The sequence below is a fragment of the Ipomoea triloba genome, chromosome 13 (assembly GCF_003576645.1).
Source record: "Ipomoea triloba cultivar NCNSP0323 chromosome 13, ASM357664v1".
In the NCBI taxonomy this organism is placed as follows: domain Eukaryota; kingdom Viridiplantae; phylum Streptophyta; class Magnoliopsida; order Solanales; family Convolvulaceae; genus Ipomoea; species Ipomoea triloba.
Genome location: NC_044928.1, coordinates 6,819,158 through 6,841,550, shown reverse-complemented (window position 1 = coordinate 6,841,550; position 22,393 = coordinate 6,819,158). Strand labels below are relative to the sequence as shown.

Sequence of the window (22,393 nt, the reverse complement as noted above, 5' to 3'; positions counted from 1 at the left end):
TTTTACGCGAAATATTCCGGAACGGAATCTTCAAGAGTGAAGATTTGTTGTCTTTCGTCTGTGTTTGATGCTCATCTAGTCCCCCTTCAACACTTTGGTACGGCTAGTGGTTCTATTCAGTGCTTATGGATGTTTGGTTCTGTGTATCTGAATGCGCAAGCATGTGTCTGAATCTTTTTTTTTTTTTTTTTTTTTGTTGGATTGTGATCTAGTATAATCAATGCGTTTTGGGATTAATGAATCGTTATTGTGATATGATTTTAGATATCTTTCTTATTCTAGTTTTCCTCTGACCCTGCTGGACTGTTTTGTTTTTAATGTGGAAATTTGGATGACTGTATCTATGCTTTGTGAATATATGGAGGTGCGGATTTGATTGATATGCTTGCCGTAACTAGTGTGGATATGTGGTTTTATACGGTTTCAGTGATTGATGAGATAGCTCTTGATAGATACTATGTAAGGTTTTATACCCAAATCAGTAGGGCTCTGTGGATAAGTTTTTCTTGCTTTTAAGTGTTGTTTCTTTGGGATACTCAAAGCCTCAAAGGTGACATGAGCAGTTTTATCTCTTTTGGTTCTCAGTTTCTCATTTTGTTCTCTCAAATGCAGTAAGAGACTAGAGATGGTTGCTTTTGGGAAGAAGCTGAAGGAAAGACAAATTGAAGAATGGCAAGGGTATGCTCCATTTTAATCTAGATGTATATTTTGAAGACTATATTAGTATATTGTTGGCATTCTTTTCAATACCAATAAAGGTGATCCTTGTATGTGAACCTGATGAATAACTAATCTGTACTTTGTAGATATTACATCAACTACAAAATAATGAAGAAAAAGGTTAGGCAGTATGCGAACCAGATTGAAGCTGGGGCACTGGATCGCCGACATGTTCTCAAGGATTTCTCCCGAATGCTGGACAACCAGGTTGGTTAGAACTTGATTGACAGAAGCTTCGTGTATGTCTGGATGTTCATGTTTGAATTATTGGTCTTTGAAATCTATGTTTTGGAGTCTGCCAAACTTAAACTTAGGAATTTCAATTGGGATGTTAGTCATGTTATACTAGTAACTTGGGTACTTATTCAATAGATTGTTGTTATTCTTCAATATCTTTGGTGATTTTATTTGAAGTAAACTAGGATCATTGCTATGATTCTATTCTGCAAAATATCAGTATTTAGTCTACATAGTGTCAAGAATAGCACTAATTTTGGTGTACTTAGTTGCTGATTTTTTCTCTAATCAATTAGAATTGATTTGTTTTAATTGATCAGAATTATGAGATAAATAGAGAGGTTTGATGGAGACAATTAGGGAGACTTGGTTGTAATTTATTTTCATAAAATATGTAGTCTTCTTGTCTAGTTGTCTTAATTCTGACTGAGTATGTGAATAAGGTTATAAGGATCATCCTGCTTTCTTCCCAATTTGATACCTAGAATTAGCAAATTATGGATTTTCTGGGGGTGCATAAATTGCTTTCTCATAATATATGAAGGGGCCTGGGAATATGTAATTCATCAATGCTGTTTTCAATTACTCTTGACTTTTGGTACTTATTATTTGAACACTGCCTCCCACTCTGTTTGTTCTGGATGTTGGCTAGATATGTCAAAATTTCCAAAGACCTTGTGGTCTAGTGGCACCCGGTGTCCCGGTTTACACTCCCACATGGATGATGGGAGTGGGTTCGAGCCTCAGTGGAGGCAATTGTTGACTCTTTGTGCTTCAGTAGGTTGAGAAAGTAGCTATGAACAGATACTACATTGTAACAGAGTCAGTAGTATTCAAAAAAAAAAAAAAGAATCATCTGGCTCTTTCTTTACCTTTTATGTTTGCACCAATGTCTGCTAATTTGGCTTCCAATACTAAATGTTGGTAATTTGAAAAGAAAGAGTTCTTTAAAGAGTAATTTCATCCAGTCTGTCTATCCTAAAATTTATCTAGCTTAGGGTTGTAGTATGAAGTTTGCATAACTTTTGAGTTATTAATGCAGATTGAAAAGATTGTTCTCTTCCTGTTAGAACAACAAGGAGCACTTGCAGGCAGGATAGCTGAACTCAATGAACAACAAGATGCTCTTCAGGAACAACCTGAAATTGCCAAAATAAGTGAGCTACGGGAAGCTTATAGGGCTGTGGGACGTGATCTTCTAAAACTTCTCTTCTTTGTTGAAATAAATGCCATTGGACTGAGGAAAATCCTTAAGAAGTTTGACAAACGCTTCGGCTATAAATTTACTGATTATTATGTCAAAACTCGGGCTAATCATCCTTATTCACAGCTTCGACAAATTTTCAAGCATGTGGTAAGATGTTACCTCAAATACCTAGATATTCACTCTTTGCCTCTTCCTTCTTATTCAAAATTTTCTGCACTTTTGAACATCATGCCAGGCTATTTATTTAATATCCAATTATCCAATCTCAAATAGATATGTGCTAAAGGCAAGGTGGGTTAACTTTGTTAGCCTCGGGCCTAGCACTTTGATTAAACTAAGCCATTCTTAACAGCACATTAACAATGGCTGAAACTACATATACTTGTAGGGATTAGGGGCAGTTGTTGGAGCATTATCTCGTAATCTTGCAGAACTTCAAGATCGTCAGGGAAGCTACTTATCTATATATGACCAGCCTGCTCTTCCGCTTCAGGTTTTCATCTACCTACTTTATCAGCTTAGTTCATGCGTGCTAATTCTTAATCTCATTTTTTAAAAATGAATTCTTACTTTTCCTTATTTGGCACTGTATGTATATCTTTTCTCCTGGATTCTATACTTTTTGCTTATTATTTTTGAGTTCATCTGCAGGATCCTGTTGTTGACTCAATAAAAGCTGCGGCTGATAGATTAACTCATTCAACAAACTTCCTGAATTTTTTGGGTCAACATGCACTTATAATGCAAGAGGAATTACCTAGTCCTGCTGAAGAAGATGTTGTTGATCAAAGATACCATTTTATGTCACTCCTGTTGAACCTGGCAAACACTTTCCTTTATATGGTAAATACATATATTATAGTTCCAACAGCAGATGACTATTCTATGAGCCTTGGCGCTGCAGCAACAGTTTGTGGTATTGTGATTGGATCAATGGCAGTTGCACAAGTTTTCTCATCAGTGTATTTCAGTGCTTGGTCGAACAAGTCTTACTTTAGACCTTTGGTATTTAGCAGTATAGTTCTTTGTATAGGCAATGCCTTGTATGCACTGGCCTATGACATGCAATCATTACCAATTCTTCTTATAGGCAGATTATGTTGCGGGTAATCTCTCACTCTTTCTCCTATTCTCTGCCGTTCTTGTGTAAAAACGTGAATGTGCGTTTCTCTTTTTCTTATACATAACAACAACATGCTTATTTGCGTCACTGATATCCTCATTGTTATATAGAATCTATTGTATATTCAGGAATGCTAAAAACATTTTAAGTTTATTCACTTATCAATATTATCTTGCCTCTTTCATTTCTTTACCTTCCATTATTTACTATTGTCTAATTCAATGTTCTTCTACAGTTCTACTAAGAGATTCAGAAAGCTGAATCTTGCAATTATTTGTCTTTCCTTTAAATATAACTTTTTCTTAATGAAGAACTGGTGACTGCTTAGGCAACAATGATCGATGCACTATTCATACATTTATATGAGTACAGCTAGAGAAAGAATGGTTCACTAGTGGGTGAAAATTTGAAATGATATTGCAATGCTGGGCAATCACTAAGAGTTTTTAATAATGTGGATTCTGGTTGGAATTAGCAACAAAAACAATCAACCAGCATTTGTTGTTACCTCATTCTGTTCTGTGTAGATAATTATGCCAGGAGTTTTGTTGTCATCTGCATCAGTCAATTTTAGTCTATTGTATGTATGATGGTAATTCCATTGCAACTAAATATAACTTGACAAGTTTTTTGATGTCCCTTGTCATTCTTAATTGCAGTTTGGGTTCAGCCAGAGCTGTGAACCGAAGGTATATCAGTGACTGTGTGCCACTTAAAATCCGTATGCAGGCTTCTGCAGGTTTTGTCAGTGCTAGTGCTCTTGGAATGGCATGTGGTCCAGCACTTGCTGGGTTGCTTCAAAGTAATTTTAAAATTTTCAACCTGACATTCAACAAAGAAACTTTACCTGGTTGGGTCATGGCTTTCGGATGGTTAATATATCTGGTATGGTTATGGATCTCATTTAGAGAACCAGTGCTTGAGACTGAAGAAAACCCCGTTCCACAGGAATCTAATGCTGGTATGTTCAGTTCCCATTTACTTTTTCTTATGCTCCTTCCTGTAGCCTGTATTCTTAAATTCAAAGGTATTTCTCCCATTGTTTTTTGTCTATCCATGGACACATCAACCAGGGTGAGGAAAGCCTTCTCAGTCAAGTTGGCTATTGTATTACTGAACTTTAAACCAAATAACCTTGCATATTTGTCTGTGAAGTACTTTCTGGGATTTCTCTATATTGGGCCTTTAAACTTCCCAATTCAACTTCCGTGAGATACTTTGTGAGCATTTTGGACTTTGATCAAATTCTGAAATGAACATTAAATTTTGGTTATCAGATAGTGATGTGGTTGAGAAGGGTCTCGCACAACCACTGCTCATAAAATCCAACGAACAAGATGATGGTGATGGCAACCAAGAATATGATGAGAGTGAAGAAGCTCCAGAGGAGTCTCGATTACCAGTCAACTCTATTGCTGCAGCATACAGATTACTCACTCCCTCTGTGAAGGTACATCTTTTTACTCTTCTCATCGTCACAAGTGGCATAAAGCAACTTGTTTGTCCTATAACAATTTAGCTAATGCAATGGTATCAAGTGCCGGGGGATTTGAGGGGAATGTGTTCCCTGAGACACTTTATATCCATGAATGTCTTCTCTCCCCAAATGATGAAAAAAACAGAGGAAGCTCTATTTTCTACAATATAAATTATGGTTTCTAATATTTGTCATGCTACTAGAAAGAGATTATTCTCATGAATGATGACAGAGTATTGCTTTGATTACAGGTTCAACTGTTGATTTACTTTATGCTGAAATATGCTATGGAGGTTTTACTCTCAGAATCTAGTGTTATTACAGAATACTACTTCCAGTGGTCAACCGGCACTGTGGCAATTTTTCTAGCATGTCTTGGCTTAACAGTTCTTCCAGTAAACGTTATCGTTGGAAGCTACATAAGTAACATGTTCCAGGATAGGTAATATTCTATTCGACAAAGGAAGCATGGATGTTATAGATGTTCATCCCATGGATCGTGGTTCACGATATAGTATAGAAGTCTTTTGATCATTCTATAACAGTTGGCTGGTAATAATTTTCCTAGCTCTGATACTCAGTCCTAAAGCATGCCCCTATTATTTTCTCATGGCTGCAGGCAAATTTTATTGGCATCCGAAATTATGGTTTTGCTGGGCATAGTCCTAAGCTTTCAAGTAATCATCCCGTATTCTGTGCCACAGTATGTCATCTCTGGGCTGATAATGTTTGTATCTGCAGAGGTTTTGGAAGGTAAAATATCCATCTTTTCTTCTCTGATTGTTCAAAATCAACACCCAATCTATTTTCTTTCATTCAACCTTTAAAAATGTGTTAGATGGTGACTGAAGCTCTGCTTGAAATGGAGTTAACATTGCTAAAAGAAATCATGTCATATGTGACTAGCAGAATATAGCCACTAGGATTGAATTTGGTCATCATTGAAATGTTTCTTTCTTCAACGTGAAAAACAAATCACAAAATGCACGCAATACGTGACCAAACAAAAGACGCTTGTTCTTGTTGTCTGGTGCTGTTGCACGCTTCAAAGTAGAGTTTTACATATTCTTATATTTATTATCAATAATATAAACTGCATATTATGGTGCTTTTTTCCTCATAGGTGTCAATCTATCGCTCCTCTCCCGAGTCATGTCGTCGAGGCTTTCTCGTGGAACCTACAATGGTGGCCTCTTGTCGACAGAAGCAGGCACAATTGCTCGAGTTATCGCAGATGGTACTATAACCCTGGCTGGTTATTTGGGGCAGAGCAGACTGTTGAATGCCACACTTGTTCCTTCACTTCTCATTTGCATAGCATCCATTACTGCCACATGCTTTACCTACAATTCCTTGTACTGATTTTGGGTGCTGCTATTTAGAACAATGATTTCAATCCCCAAAATCCCTATTTTTTAATTGATTGTTTTTAGCACTTTATTTCCATTTATTGTCAAATTAAACTTGTATAGGTATTGCTTGTGCCAACTACAAAATATTAATATACAGTCCCCATTCATGCTTCCCCTAGCCCCAGTGCCTATTGCTCTTTAGACTTTAGTCATATTAAGGCAGAAAATGCAACTTGTGACAATGTTGTACCGAAATTTGTGTCATCTGACAATATTGTACTACATTTGTCAACTTTGTGTACTTCATTAGTTCATAAAATAGTTGATTATATCATATTACATTAGTGTTGGAGTTAATATTCCTGACTCATCAAAATCGGGTTAGCCCAATTGCCCGAGTAGTCTCCAAGCTCATGAAGATTGGCCCAAGAGGATGAGTTTCACTAGAACAATCCAAAGTCCAAGAAGGGTGATTTCTCCATTTTACCCATTTAGCCTGCACCTATAAAAAGGGCAAATTATTGTGTGGACATGATTTACACAGTGTTACGTAGATCATAATAAAAAATATATTTTAATATACTAAAAGTACATTATTTGTGTATTGGATATACATTATACAATATAATGTACTTCAGTATGTATTTCTTCTAAATACAATGCACATTTTTAATATATCGAAAGTACATTATTTGTGTACTAACAGGGCGTTTGGTTGGGAGGAGGGAATCAAGGGGGAAAAGAATTGCATTCTGTGGAATTGTAATTCAATGAATAAAGTAGGAATTGAAACTACAGTGTTTGGTATGTAGGAATAGGAATACAAGGAATTGAAATGTAAGAAGCTATAAAATGACTAAAATGCCCTTATGTTGTAGTATATGTTGTAGTAGTAGTAATAATAATAATAATAATGTCTTTCAATAATAATAATAATAATAATAATAATAATAAATTTTTTTAAATTAAAAAAAAAAAAGAAGATAAAGGTATGGAAAGAGGAGCAAAATTGTCTTTACGCCAACACAATTGCCCCTCCTCTCCACCGAATTGCAATTAATGGGGGTTCATCATTTGAAGGGAATTGCAATTCTGCAGAATTGCAATTCCCTCAAACTAAACAGTATAGTTTGAGAATTCACTGAATTGCAATTCAATGAATTACAATTCCTCTCAAACTACACTCAACCAAACATGTCATAAATGTACATTTTTTTGATAATATGATTCACAGTGTAGTTTGATAATATGATTCACACAATAATGATGGTATAAAAATGAGTAAAGACAAAAGGATAAGGGGCCTTTTTGCCACCTCACCGAAAATATTTTTTCTTACTCAAGAAATAACTACTTCACCTTCTTCATAGCTAGAAAACTCCATTAATAGCTTCCAATCAAAACCTAATCATAACTGTACATGTATACACTTACATCAATCGTGGAATCCTTGACTTAGTTAGCTTAATCTCTTATAAGGCATGTGATGTTTTCCTTTCGCGTTTCTAGAATAAAATCGTGTATTAAACTATTGATATAAATAGCATTATTTTCATATTAATGTTGCCTATTCCATATATGGCCGTCCTTACTCTATATTTCCCAATATGCTAATTAATCGTTGGTCTTAGAGCTTATTCCTCTAAAATTGAGTTCAATAGTTTGTTATCGACACGATGTTGTGATAAATTAAAGTAATTGTTTAATCATAATTGTTTGTAGCAACACATTATGGTGCAATCATGGCTGACAGATGGTAGGAGTACAATAAGGATTATAGGGTTCAATTGGAAGGGTGTCACGTGAAAGTGACAAAATTAAATTAAAATTGCATAGTGGAGTGGAGTAAATTGGTGGTTGGACATGCATGGGAAATTAAGCAGTGGCTGTGATATATCCCATGCATGCAGTACAAATGCATTGAAGAATGTGGTTCCAACACCGCATAGTTCGTTACATTAATTATGATTCTTTTAGTCCCACTACTGCTACGTGGTGCTGGTACAATGCATATATGCAGCCCTAATCACTTTTGCTGTCATGCACATCAACCAATATTCCTTTTTTTTTTTCTTTTTATAACTTAAGATTTTTCAACTTTACTAAATTATATATTACACCCATATACCTAATCATTCATTCATTCATTCTTTTTTTTTTTTTTTAAATTTTTTATTTCATTTTGACAACACTAGATTTCTCTGTTTACATACATCAGACTAATCATAAGCTCCCAGAATCCCAACCCAAGAGGTCTGAAAGGAAGTAAATTGTAAATCGCTCCATCATCATTCTTGAAGAGCATTATTTATTACATGCTCATTGAAAAGTATTATTATTACTATTATTTTGGTTAAAATTTTTACATTTTCACTTAAAAGAATTACTTTTTTTCATTCAAAAGTATTAATTTTTATTCAAAAATAGTATATTTTCATTAAAAATATTATATGTTTGGCTTAATTATTATTTTTTTAAGAGTATTACACTATTATTTTTTTAATGAAAAATATTACATTTTTGCTTAAAGAAAAGTATTATATTTTTATTGAAAAGTATTAGTTTTTTTTAACTGAAAAATATTAATTTATACTTAAAAGTATTACAATTTTTATTTAAAAAAAATACTACACTTTCATTGAAAAATATTACATTTGACCTAAAATGTATTAATTTTTTTATTAAAAGTGTTTACATTTTTATTAAAAAGTATTTCTTTTTTCTTGAAGAGTATTACATAGTCGTCGAAGAGTATTACATTTTCATTGAAAATTTTTGCATTTTCATTTAAAAGGAATACCTTTTCCTACAAAAGTATTAGTCTTTAATTCAAATCTATTATATTTTCATTAAAAGTAATACAAATTTATGAAAGTGGTATATTTTCTTTTCCATAAAAGTATTACATTTCCACTTAAATGTATCAGTCTTTTATTGAAAAGTATTTCTTTTTTACTAAAAAGTATAAGTTTTTTGCTAAAAAATATCTTCAATTTTGCCTTTAATTTCTTATTGCGAACAATATATGTATATGTGTGTATGTGTATAATCAAATAATTTGAATATTTGAGAAAGTATATAACAAATCTGGTAAAGAATCATGAGTATTTAAAAAAAATGAATATTTGTTTCAAAAATAAATAATTTGAATAATATTTTTTAAAGTAGTTTAATTCTTAATTTCTTATGATGATTGCATAGAAACGTAATTTTAGCAATAACACAAAGAAATAGCTAAGTAAATCCTAAATACTAGGTTTCATTTCTAACATGTTCGTTGACTAACCAAAAAAATAGGATAAATAATAAAACATATTCACTACCAAACAAGCAAACATATATACCTTATGTCCCTATATATAGATCGAGGGAGTTATATGCTTGAATTATGTTCTTTCATGTTCACTTATATGTATATATACATGTAGAAATAAAAGAAAATAAAAATAAAATAAAAATAAAGAATAAAATACGAAACCCAAAATTGAGAGCAATAGAAAGTTCTTTTGAGTGTATTACCATAATCTTCCTTTTACTCTTTCTCATTTCTTGTACGAGTAATTTGTTTTACAGTACACAAATCTTCATTAATAGCATGGTATAATTTGTTAAAAAATATGCTCACACACATTAATAGGATATATATATCATCACTTGCTTATTATTTGAATTGGAATTTAATAAAATTTTTGGCGAAGAGTTTAATTATATATATGAAGCTAATTACATATAATAATAACTAGGCATTTTTACGTACAATGGGAGAAGATTTGAGCCCAATATTAAGATAATAATTTTGCTAAAATTATTAAGGAAAATAAAAATATATATTATATAAAATATTATTTTAATTTATCCATGTGTGAAAATCCTATATTTTGAGATAAAAAAAAAAAGAAGGAGATACCATTTGATTAAAAAAGAAAAAAAAACAAAGCTAAAATTTAATTATTACCATATTATTTCTGTTTATAATGAAAAAAAAAAAGTTGCATTTATCCTCTGCGATACTAATTAGGGAGAAAGATTGAAATGTTTTCAATTTATATTGCATTAAATTAAAAGAAATTAGAAAAAAAAACTTAAATAGCATATATTTTGATTATTTAATGATTCAATTGCACATTTTCCTATATATTTTGATTTAAATATAAGCAGAAATAGGCACAATAATGCTGGTAGCTTAGAAGCCGAGACGTGCATTGGGAAGTTTTTGGTCCTGTCGTCCTGCAATGATGCTCCAATTATGAAAATGACATATCTAAAGTAATTTTAAAAAGAAAAAATTTGTGTAAAATTGACTCACATATCCTTATACGTAAAATGAGTCGAATCAAAATGAAAATGTAATATATTTATTCTGAAAAATGTAATATTAATTAAGAATAAAGTATTTAATTTGTTCTTTATAAGGAAAAATATAATATTTTTACATTTTGATTTAAAAGTATTACATACACTTTATTTTCCTTTGTAACAAATACTTTATTCCCTATTAGTACGTATTACATTTTTTAGTATAAGCATTACATATCCATATTGACCCAACTCATCTTATAAATAAGAATTTGTGAGACGGTCTAACGAGAGAGTCACACACTTTAAAAATAAAATTATGCACTCTGAGCATAATATATAATAGTTATTTCTCTTATAAAATTAATCTCACTCTTTAGTAATAAATTATAGCAATTATATCTTAACAATATGGAGATTATGACTTGTATATGAATCAAAAGTTTTCAATAAGATTTTATACAAAAGCTAGTTAATTGAAGAGCGTTGCGCACCTAAATAAATGTTTAAATGTTCAATGGTAAAATAAATTATTAAATTACATTATGAAAATAAATATAAAACTACTGTAGTGTCATATTTATTTTTCATACTATCAAATATATAATATATGTAGTTGAAAAAGGAAACATAATGTATAAGTTATATCAATTACAATAACATAGTTTTTATTCTATTTATAACTTAACGGTATTAAGGAAAAATTTAAAAGATAGTGATGAAATTGAAAATTATTTGTATTAGTATAAGAAAGAAAATATAATGCACAAATCATTAATAGAACACGAGAGGAATTCAACACAATAAGTCTGTCTTTGATGTTGATGTCAAAGTAAAGCCACCAACAACCAGGATTAGCAATAGCAAGAGCCTACATATACAACACAACTTCACAACAACAAGATCGAGTTCTAGACTGACGCATTTGCTAACATCATCATACAACAAAACTTCACCTATAAATTTTTTGTTGGTAAACTTAATTTTTGTTGTGGTGTCTTGATTAAAATTGTTTAATTCTTAACTTCAGTCTAAAATCAAGTTGTCATCCCAATCATGATTGGGACCATATTTAAGGTTTTTCAAATTCAAATGTATTCATAACCAAACCAACAAAACATATACTAGCTAGAATGATTTAGTGCAAGTAACAAACATGATCCAACCCCACAACTGCTGTCTCTATCAATTATAATTTCTGATTCTTTTTTATGTCTTTTAATTCGTAGCTATATTTGACATCCCATAATGGATACACTTAAAGCCCCTTTTGTTAGGAAACTATAAATCATATGCTTTTTATTTATATCAATGTTATGTGAGAGTCTAAAGCTCAGTGGTTTATTCAATGATCAAGCAAGACTTTAAATAGATTACAAGACCACTAAAGAGGGAACCGTTATATATACGTGCTCCCTAAGACTAGGCAATTAATCAAACTAATGATCAGATAAAACAAAGAATATTAGACTAATCTTTAACACGCCCCCGCAAGATTGAGGCTCCCCCAGTAAGTCCAGGCTTGGAACAGAACATATATATCAAACAACCGGGAACCAAGAGGTTTGGTCAAGAGATCCGCAACCTGCTCAACCAAGCGGACATAGTTGACACGCAACGAGCCCGACCAAGCGGACATAGTTGACACGCAACGAGCCCGAGGTAACCTGTTCATGGACAAAAAAGTAGTCAAGCACTAAGTAGTGCTTCATACGTGAGTGAAAGACCAGATTCTTATTACACACATACGAAGCACTCAAGTTGTCGGTGACCAACACCGGGGTAGACTGAAGACAAATACCAAGCTCACGCAGCAGACTTTGAACCCAAATAACCTCAGCAGCAGAATTAGCTAGTGCACGAAACTTGGCTTCAGTGGAGAACCGGGAAGATGAATGATATATAGGGTGGTAGGGAAAGAGAAACAAAAAAAAAAATAAAAAAAAATCTCGCTAGAGGTATGGCTATGATACCATGTGAGAGTCTAAAGCTCAGTGGTTTATTCAACGATCAAGCAAGGCTTTAAATAGATTACAATACCACAAACCCAATGGGGTAACATGTTATAAGCTTTTGTCAAAGAACAACTTCATGTTCCGTAAGACTAGGCTATTAATCAAACTAATGACCAAGTAAAACAAAAACTATTAGACTGATCTTTAACATGTTATAAGCTTTTGTCAAAGAACAACTTTAATTCTTCCTACCAAATTACTTTTAAATAAATATTTATTACAATTATAATTTACCTGGCTTGTTGAGGCTATAATCACTGTTTTACATCTGGATGGGGGAGACAAGAGTATCAATAGTAAAGGACCGGTCTGTTGAGTTTAATATTTGAGTTTGAGTCAACATCGAGTATGATTCGCATCTTCGATGATTTTGCTACAAGACAAAAGTAATTATCATTAAACTTAAGACAATTAGTTAAAATTACCTGAGACTCAAAATTCTTGCTCACAATTATTTATCCTCTTTGGGATAAATGGCCTTATTACACTTATTGTCAAGCTTCTATTAGTCTCTCCATAATGACTAGATGCTCTAAATTATATACAAATACTAGTTGATTGTACTAGATCGAAGAGTTTTGGTTTCTTCTTCAAATCACCTTAAGTGAATGAGAGCTTCAGTTATTTTTTTAGACATGCTTAATCCATTGATTATCAATCTAATCTCTTAACAACCGATTAATGTATATTGAGATTGCTCAAATTGAATAACAAATAATGAAATCTTGTATAACTTTTTTTAATATGAAAAAGTTGTAACTCTTCATTTAAGGGATCCCATGTGCATTCTAGCATATGACCCATGTCTAGTTTTTGAATGCATGGCTCTACTGAATAAGGGATGATGAGTTGCACTAGTTCAATATGTATGCAGAAAAAGAAATCAGTGTGATGATTATTTAAATATTCTTTCTTTAAAATATTTTTTAGAAAATAGGATATGAGTCCAATAAATTTTAAAATTTTTGCAAAAATAACAATTAACACTATCAAACTCGAAATAGTTCCAACTTAACACCTAACACATGAACTAAAAAAAGGAGATATATTAGAACTTTTAGCTAGTTACCTCCTGTACGTAATCACTAATACATGTGACAGGGTAATTGGGTACCCGACCCGGAACTATTGGCAGCACCCAAGACACCTCACCCTTCAGTATCAATGCTCAACGGTTCAACTCCTCAGCATTGATGGCCAACGTTCAGCTCCTCAGCATTGATGACAGACGTTCAGCTCCTCAGCATTCAACACCTCAGGTACTGATGTCCAACGATCAACTCTTCATGAATGCTCCATTACTGAGCTGAAGGCAATAAAAAGACTCACAACCACATAGTGAAGGGGGACACTTCTTACACTTCTTACTAGACAATAGATATTACATTCACTTGTACACGGAGCACTACGCTCAATATTGTTCTCAAGTACTCAAACACTGTACCATCTTAGTTCAATAATACTCAGATTACATACCCGGTAATCCATTATTACCGTCATTGGTGCTCTCGTTGAGAGCCGAGATCAGATCTCAGGCTAAAATCACAAAATCAAAAAACCACTCAGTTCATCTCATCGCTATCAATGGTATCTGGATCCAGCAGCTCGCGCACACCTAGTCAGGTGAACAAGGGTCACCCCTCGGGTGATCTTCGTGAGCAGCTCAACAGTAACCATGGAGGTGACCTTCGCAGCCAACTCAACAACAACAACCGCAGTGAAGGTGACCTCCGTACCCAACTCAACGACAACCATGGTGGTGGCCGTACTCCCCTCCCAGCAACTGCTGCTCCCGCCCAGGTGGTGGACCTTCAGGCAGTAGCGCAGGTCATCCAACAGGCGGCGGCGGCGATGGCCCAACTAGTCGCAGAAATGCAAGGCCAAATCTTACCGCCACCACCCCCTCTAGAGGGAGAAGTGCAATCTCCGAGGCAAAACAGAACTCAGGGGGTACAAGGATCCTCCAATAGAGGTCCCCGTGCCCAAGCAGGAAAGACAGTAACCAAACGACCATCCGGAGAAAGGATGGGCGAATCTGGTGGATTGGCTCCGCGTCACTCCACTAGACACAAAACACCACAGGAAGGCCTGGTGGAAAGACTCCAAAGGCAGATAGATGATTTGGAAAAGAAAGTAGAAGCAAGAGAACACTCACCAGAACCGGAGGTAAGAATGGCCGCTCCATTCTCTCCTGACATAATGGAAGTTCCTCTTCCAAAAGACTTTCAACTACCCACCATCAAGGCCTACACTGACACTTCAGATCCGCGTACCCATATGACAAGATACAAGGCAGCCATGGTCATGATTGGGGCAAGCGATGCCATAATGTGCAGAGCGTTCTTGTCCACTTTGGACGGGACTACTCAAGATTGGTTTAACACAATCCCAGACGGATCAGTTCAGACTTTTGCAGAGCTATCCAAAAGTTTCTTGTCTTATTTCTCAGGGAGTATACAACATAAGAAACCATTCTCACATCTCGGGGGGGGNCAGGTCCGCCCAGCCAGACACCACGACCAAACCAACCACCCTCAACGAAGGGAAGAGATGAGCATTCTCGTCTCGCCCCACCGCGGCACTTAACACCGCTTACTCACCCGGTTAGCGTGATTCTAAGTCACGCTGAGGAAATGGGAATGGTGCATTTTCCCTCAGCACCAGCATTTGTTGAGTGTCCGGGACAGTACCAGCATCAACAAAGCCTACCCGACAATGTGTGGCGAAAGAAAGAAGATCCTGAGCCTTCAGCTTCCAACACCAAGAAAAGGAGGTGCGACCTGGGCGAGAAAGCAAGAAACAGTGAGCTAGACGAAAAGTCCGTGCAACGCAAAAAACATGTAATTCGCTGATGGTCGGTCAAAATCTGTGAAGAAATAGAGAATTTCTGTCACAGAAGCAATGGAGGAAGAACTCCAAGTTGGCCGAAGTCAGTCCTCGGCCAAGTTTGGCCGAGGTCAGTCCTCGTCCAAAATTTAAAAAAAAAAAAACAATAATAATAATATAATTGGCNACACTTGGTCGAGGCTTGACCTCGGCCAACACTTGGTTTGAAGTCGACCACCTCATCAAGTGGCTCCTCAAGTGGTGTCACCTCATCAAGTGGCGCTGCTCCTCATCAAGTAAAAAACTCTATTTCCCTTAGGGCCGGCATGAGATCCGGTCTCGCTAGCTACCTGACGGGAGAGTGTTTTCCTGGGTCAAGCCAGATGCTTGATTTCAAAAACACCACACTCTAGTCCCTTAGGGCTGGCACGAGATCCGATCTCGCTAGCTACCTGACGGGAGAACAGACCTTTGATCGAAGCCTACGGCTGGTCGAAGTAAGCTCGCGCACAGAACGTCAAACAAAAACAAAAACAAACAAACAAACAAACAAAAAAAAAAAACAAAACAAAAACCACCAAAAAACAAAAAGAAAAAGAAAAAGAAACAAAAAAAATAAAAAAAAATAAAAAAAAAATAAAAAATTGGCCGAAGTCACGCTTCGGCCAATTTGGCCGAGGTGACCTCAGCCAATTTTTGGTCGAGGCGTGACCTCGGCCAATTAATTTTGGCCGAGGTCAGACCTCGGCCAATTAATTTTGACCGAGGTCTGACTTCGGCCAAAATTTGGCCAAGGCCGGACCTCGGCCACTACGGTTCGAAAAAAAAAAAAAAACAGTCTTATGCAGATCATTACTCCCAAACCACCTCAATTACTCTCATTGGCTAGGGAGTGGGGGGACTGGTGACAGGGTAATTGGGTACCCGACCCGGAACTATTGGCAGCACCCAAGACACCTCACCCCTCAGCATCAATGCTCAACGGTTCAACTCCTCAGCATTGATGGCCAACGTTCAGCTCCTCAGCATTCAACACCTCAGGTACTGATGTCTAACGATCAACTCTTCATGAATGCTCCATTACTGAGCTGAAGGGAATAAAAAGGCTCACAACCACATAGTGAAGGGGGACACTTCTTACACTTCTTACTAGACAATAGATATTACATTCACTTGTACACGGAGCACTACGCTCAATATTGTTCTCAAGTTCTCAAACACTGTACCATCTTACTTCAATAATACTCAGATTACATACCCGATAATCCATTATTACCGTCAACATGTACAATGGTTATTTATAACATGGTTTCCTATGAAATTTGTAAATTAGGGAGTAAAAGAAAATAATTTATACAATCATCACTAAAAGATCAAAGATTTAATTCGCAACTTCATCTTCGACTATGATGTCTTCTTCATCCTGCTTTTTCAAGAAGGATCCAGAAGATGGCCGGAGGATACGGGAGCGAGGGGGGGGGGGGGGACATGGGGGAGTACAGTTACCCTCCTCCCCCACCCCCACCCTATTATATTCATATATAGTAGATGTTTCATAAAAGTTGATAATATACTATATATTATACAAAAAAAAAAAAAAAATTATCAAGATTAAGGTGGCTTAGTTAATAATAGGAAATTATATTATTTAAGAGATTTAGGGATCAAAACTCGTTGACTACACTCTAATTATAATTTTTATTTATGAATTTTCTTCATTTTTTATATTAATTGTGAGATTTATATTGTGTAATGTGTAATAATAATTATTTAAATTGAAAAATTAATTGATACGGAATATGTTTTGTAATTCAAATTTGAAAAATATTTTAAAAGAAAATCTATTTTTAATGAATTATCTATTCAATGTAGTTTAAAAGTTTCAACTGTCATCATATTTAAATTAATCTAGAAATACATAGAGTTGATCTAATTAAACTAAATAGTATGCATTTATGAATATCAAATTAATAGATATTGTATGCAATTTATTCTGATTATTTCATATTTTATCATAAATATATTTTTATTCATTTTGAAGTTTTTAAAATGTTTGCCCCCATGCCACTTAATGGTATTCCTTGATCTGCCCCTACATTTTTGTTTTAAAAATTCAAAGAATCCATAATAAAGAAGATGAACTTCATCGCTTGAAAGAGGAGATATGTGTTTCCTCTCCATCTCTAGATACGTAGATGATCGAAAAATAGCCATTGGTTGCTATCATCCAGATTTAGATGAAGTTAGCCATGGACTTTTTTTTTCTTCACAAATATTTATTATCTTTCTCAAATGCTACCTCAATAAAGTATAGGAGGTTACATTATGGGTAAACACAAATTCAATAAATTCGCTCCAATTTGTCAAATTTGTTCTAATCCAATCCATATTTGTCAAAAGTGAATAATATTGAAATTCACTTTAATGAAAATTTGCCACTTGTTGATTCGACATCCTAAATCAAGTAAATTTAATCCGTTCTATTAAACCAATTAGATTGTGTCACATCAGGAGGACAAATTGAGAGGAAAATTTTAGGAGAGGTGCCTAGCATTACTATATGTCTATATACAGAGAGAGACACACACAACTCTTTTTTCCAACCTTAAATTAAATGTGTTCATTTGAATTGAGTATTTTGTGTTTTTTAAAAAATTGGATAATTTGATAATTGAATTTTTTTAACGGGATACTTGAAAAATTATTATTGTTTTGCTTTTTGAATGTTTGAATTCTTATATTATACCCCCTTACTAGATCCTAATGTAGATGGTAAATTTCAAATTCACATTTGACAGATTAGATATATTCATCCCAAACCCATTTCCATTCGCTCCGCCATCATCCTAGACTAATGTTACCTTGCATTGTGATAACTTGTTAAAAATGTTGATTACAATATGTTTACAAGTCTGATGAATTTAAGAAAAAAAAAATTGGAGTTAAATACTTTAACTATTTTTATAAAAATTTTAAAACTTAATTTAACTAAGTATCTAAAACCACCAACAACAACAAAAACAAAACAAAACAAAACAAAAACAAAACAAAACAAAACAAAAAAAAAAAAAAAACAAACAAACAAACAAAAAGCAAAAAAACAAAACAAAACAAAACAAAACAAAACAAAACAAAACAAAACAAAACAAAACAAAACAAAACAAAACAAAACAAAACAAAACAAAACAAAACAAAACAAAACAAAACAAAACAAAACAAAACAAAACAAAACAAAACAAAACAAAACAAAACAAAACAAAACAAAACAAAACAAAACAAAACAAAACAAAACAAAACAAAACAAAACAAAACAAAACAAAACAAAAACAAAACAAAACAAAACAAAAACAAAACAAAACAAAACAAAAAAAAAAAAAAAACAAACAAACAAACAAAAAGCAAAAAAACAAAACAAAACAAAATCAATGCTTACTTAGATTGTACTATATAGTGTTTGTGATACATGAAATTTCATGTGGTTAGTCAAAGGTACTCGATCCAACACCAACAGATTCTGCATGCCATTCTGACATGTATGGTGAGGGGGTTTTTGTTTAGCAAAAAGAGGTGAAGAAGAAGGCCTCATGGCTCCATTTGCACCACTTAATTGCATGCCCACTCTGTCAATCACCCTACCTGCAGTATGTAGTATGTATGTATTCTGCACATACATACATACAGCTAAAACATGCGCCATCTGTATTAACGTTAGAGGTACACTTTCCTTAACAAGAAAAAAGCTAAGGTTGTACGTTGGTGATATGATACGATGCTGGGGAGAAATTCATTCTTACACACACTATATACTAATTACACAGTATAGATTGAATATGGTTGGTTGAATCACAAATTCAAGGCCAATAAATGCATCCAACTTGACAACGATTGGACGGTGGCGATCCAGCTTTATTCAATACCACTCAATTGGTCCATGCTGTTTCTCATCGATTCAAGCTTCAGTAGCCACTCGTGGAGTAGTTGAATGCCTTTATTGCACTCCCCATCCTCTTAATGACAAAAGAAAAAAAAAACAGAGAAAAGAAAAAGGGGAGCATTTTTTTCCCTTGCCCACAAAAGAGAGGGCTACTGTCAAGTTTAATTTTGTGTCCTTACTTACAATTAATCTAGTACTTTAGAATTACCTATGAAGACATCATGTTTTCCCGTTTTCAAACAATTTCTGTGATACCAAACAACACTATATGTGCACTTTATATAAGCTACAAATGTACGTGTATCCTATTAGCCGTTCATTGGTAGTATCAACACTAGTCTTTATGGTACCTGTTGCAATCAAACATATCAATTGTGGTTGTGTCATGTGTGTGTTACAAATGCATGATACTAATTGACATAATTTTGAATATCAATTTAAAAATTCTTTCAAATTATATTGTTTATTTTTAAAGCATGGGCACAATATATATTATTATTTAAAAAAGATATACAACGAGAAAGTTCTATATAGTACTGATCTTAGAACTTTTGCAGGCATTATTTTGCACCAAGTGCAACTATATATGATTTTGATGTTGTAATGAAGAGACAAGAGATTTACCGTACATTATACAACTTCAATAATACGTATAATTGTACTCGATACAAAAGACATACGTATGATTGACATATATTTGGATTTCCCATTTTTCATTTAAACTATAAGTCATGGTTTGGTTTTAATATAATATTTGTTTGTGCGTGCATGGGATTTATTGGTCATGTTTTCTTGGTGAGAAAAGGTAGGGTCAGGATGTTTAGTAATTGGGATTGTGAACAGCAGAAGAGTTGACTAATTGTTTTAAAGAGGGGAATTGAAATTATTAATTAGTGACAATTGTATTCCACTTTCATTTATAAGTTATACACAATTAATTCTTTTTAATTTTTTATTATTATTATTTACGTTTGTAAAGAGTTAATACCCAATATAGTCCTCGACTATAGTGGTTTTACTCAATTTAGTCCTAAGTGACTTTTTGTACTCTATTTAGTCCTCGACTTTAATGATTTTACCCACTTTAGTCCTCTGTTAAGAATTCTGTTTGTTGGGTGTTAATAACAAGGTTAACATGGTAATTTCATTTCTATTTTATTTTTTTTATCAAATTAATTATTAATTATATGTTCTATATATATTTACACAATTGCATACTAAAGACAAAGTAAATTATAATACTTTAGGAAAAAAAAGAAAAAAACAGTTAGCAAATAATGAGCAATTAGTTAACTTTGGCATATTGAAATTCTGATCACTTTTCAAATGAATTCAAATAGAAGCATTTTTAGTTATTTTCAAATGAATCCAAACACAAAGCAATTAGCAAATAATTAGCAAATAGCATTAACAGTAATGAATTCAAACTCAATCAATTAGCATTCTGTTCCTGTAGTATCAATACATTAGAGATACTAAGATAGAGATAAATTAGGACATATAATTAATAATTAATTTGATAAAAAACAAAATAGAAATGAAATTACCATGTTAACCTTGTTATTAACACCCAACAAACAGAATTCTTAACAGAGGACTAAAGTGAGTAAAACCATTAAAGTCGAGGACTAAATAGAGTACAAAAAGTCACTTAGGACTAAACTGAGTAAAACCACTATAGTCGAGGACTATATTGGGTATTATTGTAAATATGAGATTCAATTAATTGTATCACATATAATATTGTGTTTTCAAATTTCTTTATTATATTTAGTCATTTGTCGAACATCGCCTACTGTAGTCTGCCATGGTTAATCATTCCTTAATATTTTTCACCTACCTTTAGATTAATGATGTCAAAGTTGTACTCAACTTATACTGATTTAATGAATTATTATAAAAATCAAAGGGAAGATGTTAGAGTAAAGAACTAAAAATGTAATATCTTGATCAATATGATTGAAAAAAATATTCACACAAGTTAATAATTATTTTTTAGTACTACTGACTCTGTTACAATGCAATATACCTATTGAAACACAAAAAGTCAATACTGACTCCACAAAGGCACAAATCCACAACCTTCCACATGAGAGTGTAACTTGGTGCCACTAGGCTACAAGGAGAAACCAAACAACTTAGCTGTTAACAACAAGAATCAAATTAAAACTTTCTTGAATTAAAATTAAGGGAAAATTGTAATTTTTGTCCCTCAGCTCTATAACATGTCAATTATCAATGTCACCCTTGAATTATTAGTTGTGTAAATGTTGCCCCTCAATTTTTAAAAACCGTATATATATTGCCCTCCTGTAACGAAGGAGGGGCCGAACAATATTTACACCATGGGAGGGGCAATATATGTACCGTTTTTTGAAAATTGAGTGGCAATATTTACACCACTAATAATTCAGGGGTGACATTGATAATTGGCATATTATAGAGGAACATAAATTACAATTTTCCCTATAATTAATATTAATTGGTAGAAATAACTTCAATTTTGAAATATTAACTTCTCTTTCCAATGGGGAGCTAGACACCATATTGAAAGCAATGTCATATCCATCCATAGCATTGTTCTCTTGACTTTCGTTCTTTCTTCTTCTTTTTTTTTTTTTTTTGAAAATTTCTTTAATTTTGACTTTCTTGTTCAAGCGTACTTTGGAAAATTCATAATCCTTTTCTCACTACTTGTACAAACAACAGTTGAATTCCATCCAAAATAGTCTTTGATTTTAAATTATTACTCCGTAGTTAAAATTAGAATCTATGATATTTAATAATTGTATTGTACTAAATGACCTGTACAGAGTACCACTGTACCCCATTCCTAACTGCACCAGTTAATGCCAAGAAAGCAACCTTAGAATATAAGAAATTACAACGTCTAATAAATTGCACTGCAAGTACACTATGTTACAGGCTACCAGTATGGCTACAAGTTCTATTACATTTACTTCTAAATTTTACTTTTTTACTTTCACTTCTTGAAGTGACAGACAATGATATGTTATTGTCATCATGTGTGTCCTAAGAGATATGTCTACATCAAGAATTTAAAAGTCGAGTAAAACTTGGGAGTCCACATAATAATTTTCTAAATGTCATATTTAAAAAGTGTATGTTGAATCACTTACACTATTTATAAAAATTATAAATATAATGAAAACGTTACTTTTTATTTTTGGTCCCACGATTATAGA

The 22,393-nt window shown here is 33.4% G+C and overlaps 1 protein-coding gene across 3 annotated transcripts in view; it reads left to right on the top strand.

Moving 5' to 3' along the window:
- LOC116002028 (SPX domain-containing membrane protein At4g22990-like) overlaps positions 1 to 6,408 on the top strand; it is a 7,145-nt gene extending 737 nt beyond the window's left edge. For 2 of the 3 annotated variants that reach the window (XM_031242034.1, XM_031242032.1), the window contains exons 2-11: positions 613 to 678; positions 807 to 927; positions 2,000 to 2,311; positions 2,553 to 2,657; positions 2,816 to 3,270; positions 3,947 to 4,248; positions 4,565 to 4,737; positions 5,016 to 5,206; positions 5,384 to 5,517; positions 5,888 to 6,408. In XM_031242034.1, coding sequence (XP_031097894.1) covers positions 626 to 678; positions 807 to 927; positions 2,000 to 2,311; positions 2,553 to 2,657; positions 2,816 to 3,270; positions 3,947 to 4,248; positions 4,565 to 4,737; positions 5,016 to 5,206; positions 5,384 to 5,517; positions 5,888 to 6,126 — 2,085 coding nt within the window. In that variant the 5' untranslated portion in view covers positions 613 to 625 and the 3' untranslated portion in view covers positions 6,127 to 6,408. Of the gene's footprint in view, positions 1 to 53; positions 98 to 612; positions 679 to 806; positions 928 to 1,999; positions 2,312 to 2,552; positions 2,658 to 2,815; positions 3,271 to 3,946; positions 4,249 to 4,564; positions 4,738 to 5,015; positions 5,207 to 5,383; positions 5,518 to 5,887 lie in introns of those variants that run through there. The other variant, XM_031242033.1, reaches the window with a different exon arrangement.
- Positions 6,409 to 22,393: the final 15,985 nt, after the last annotated feature.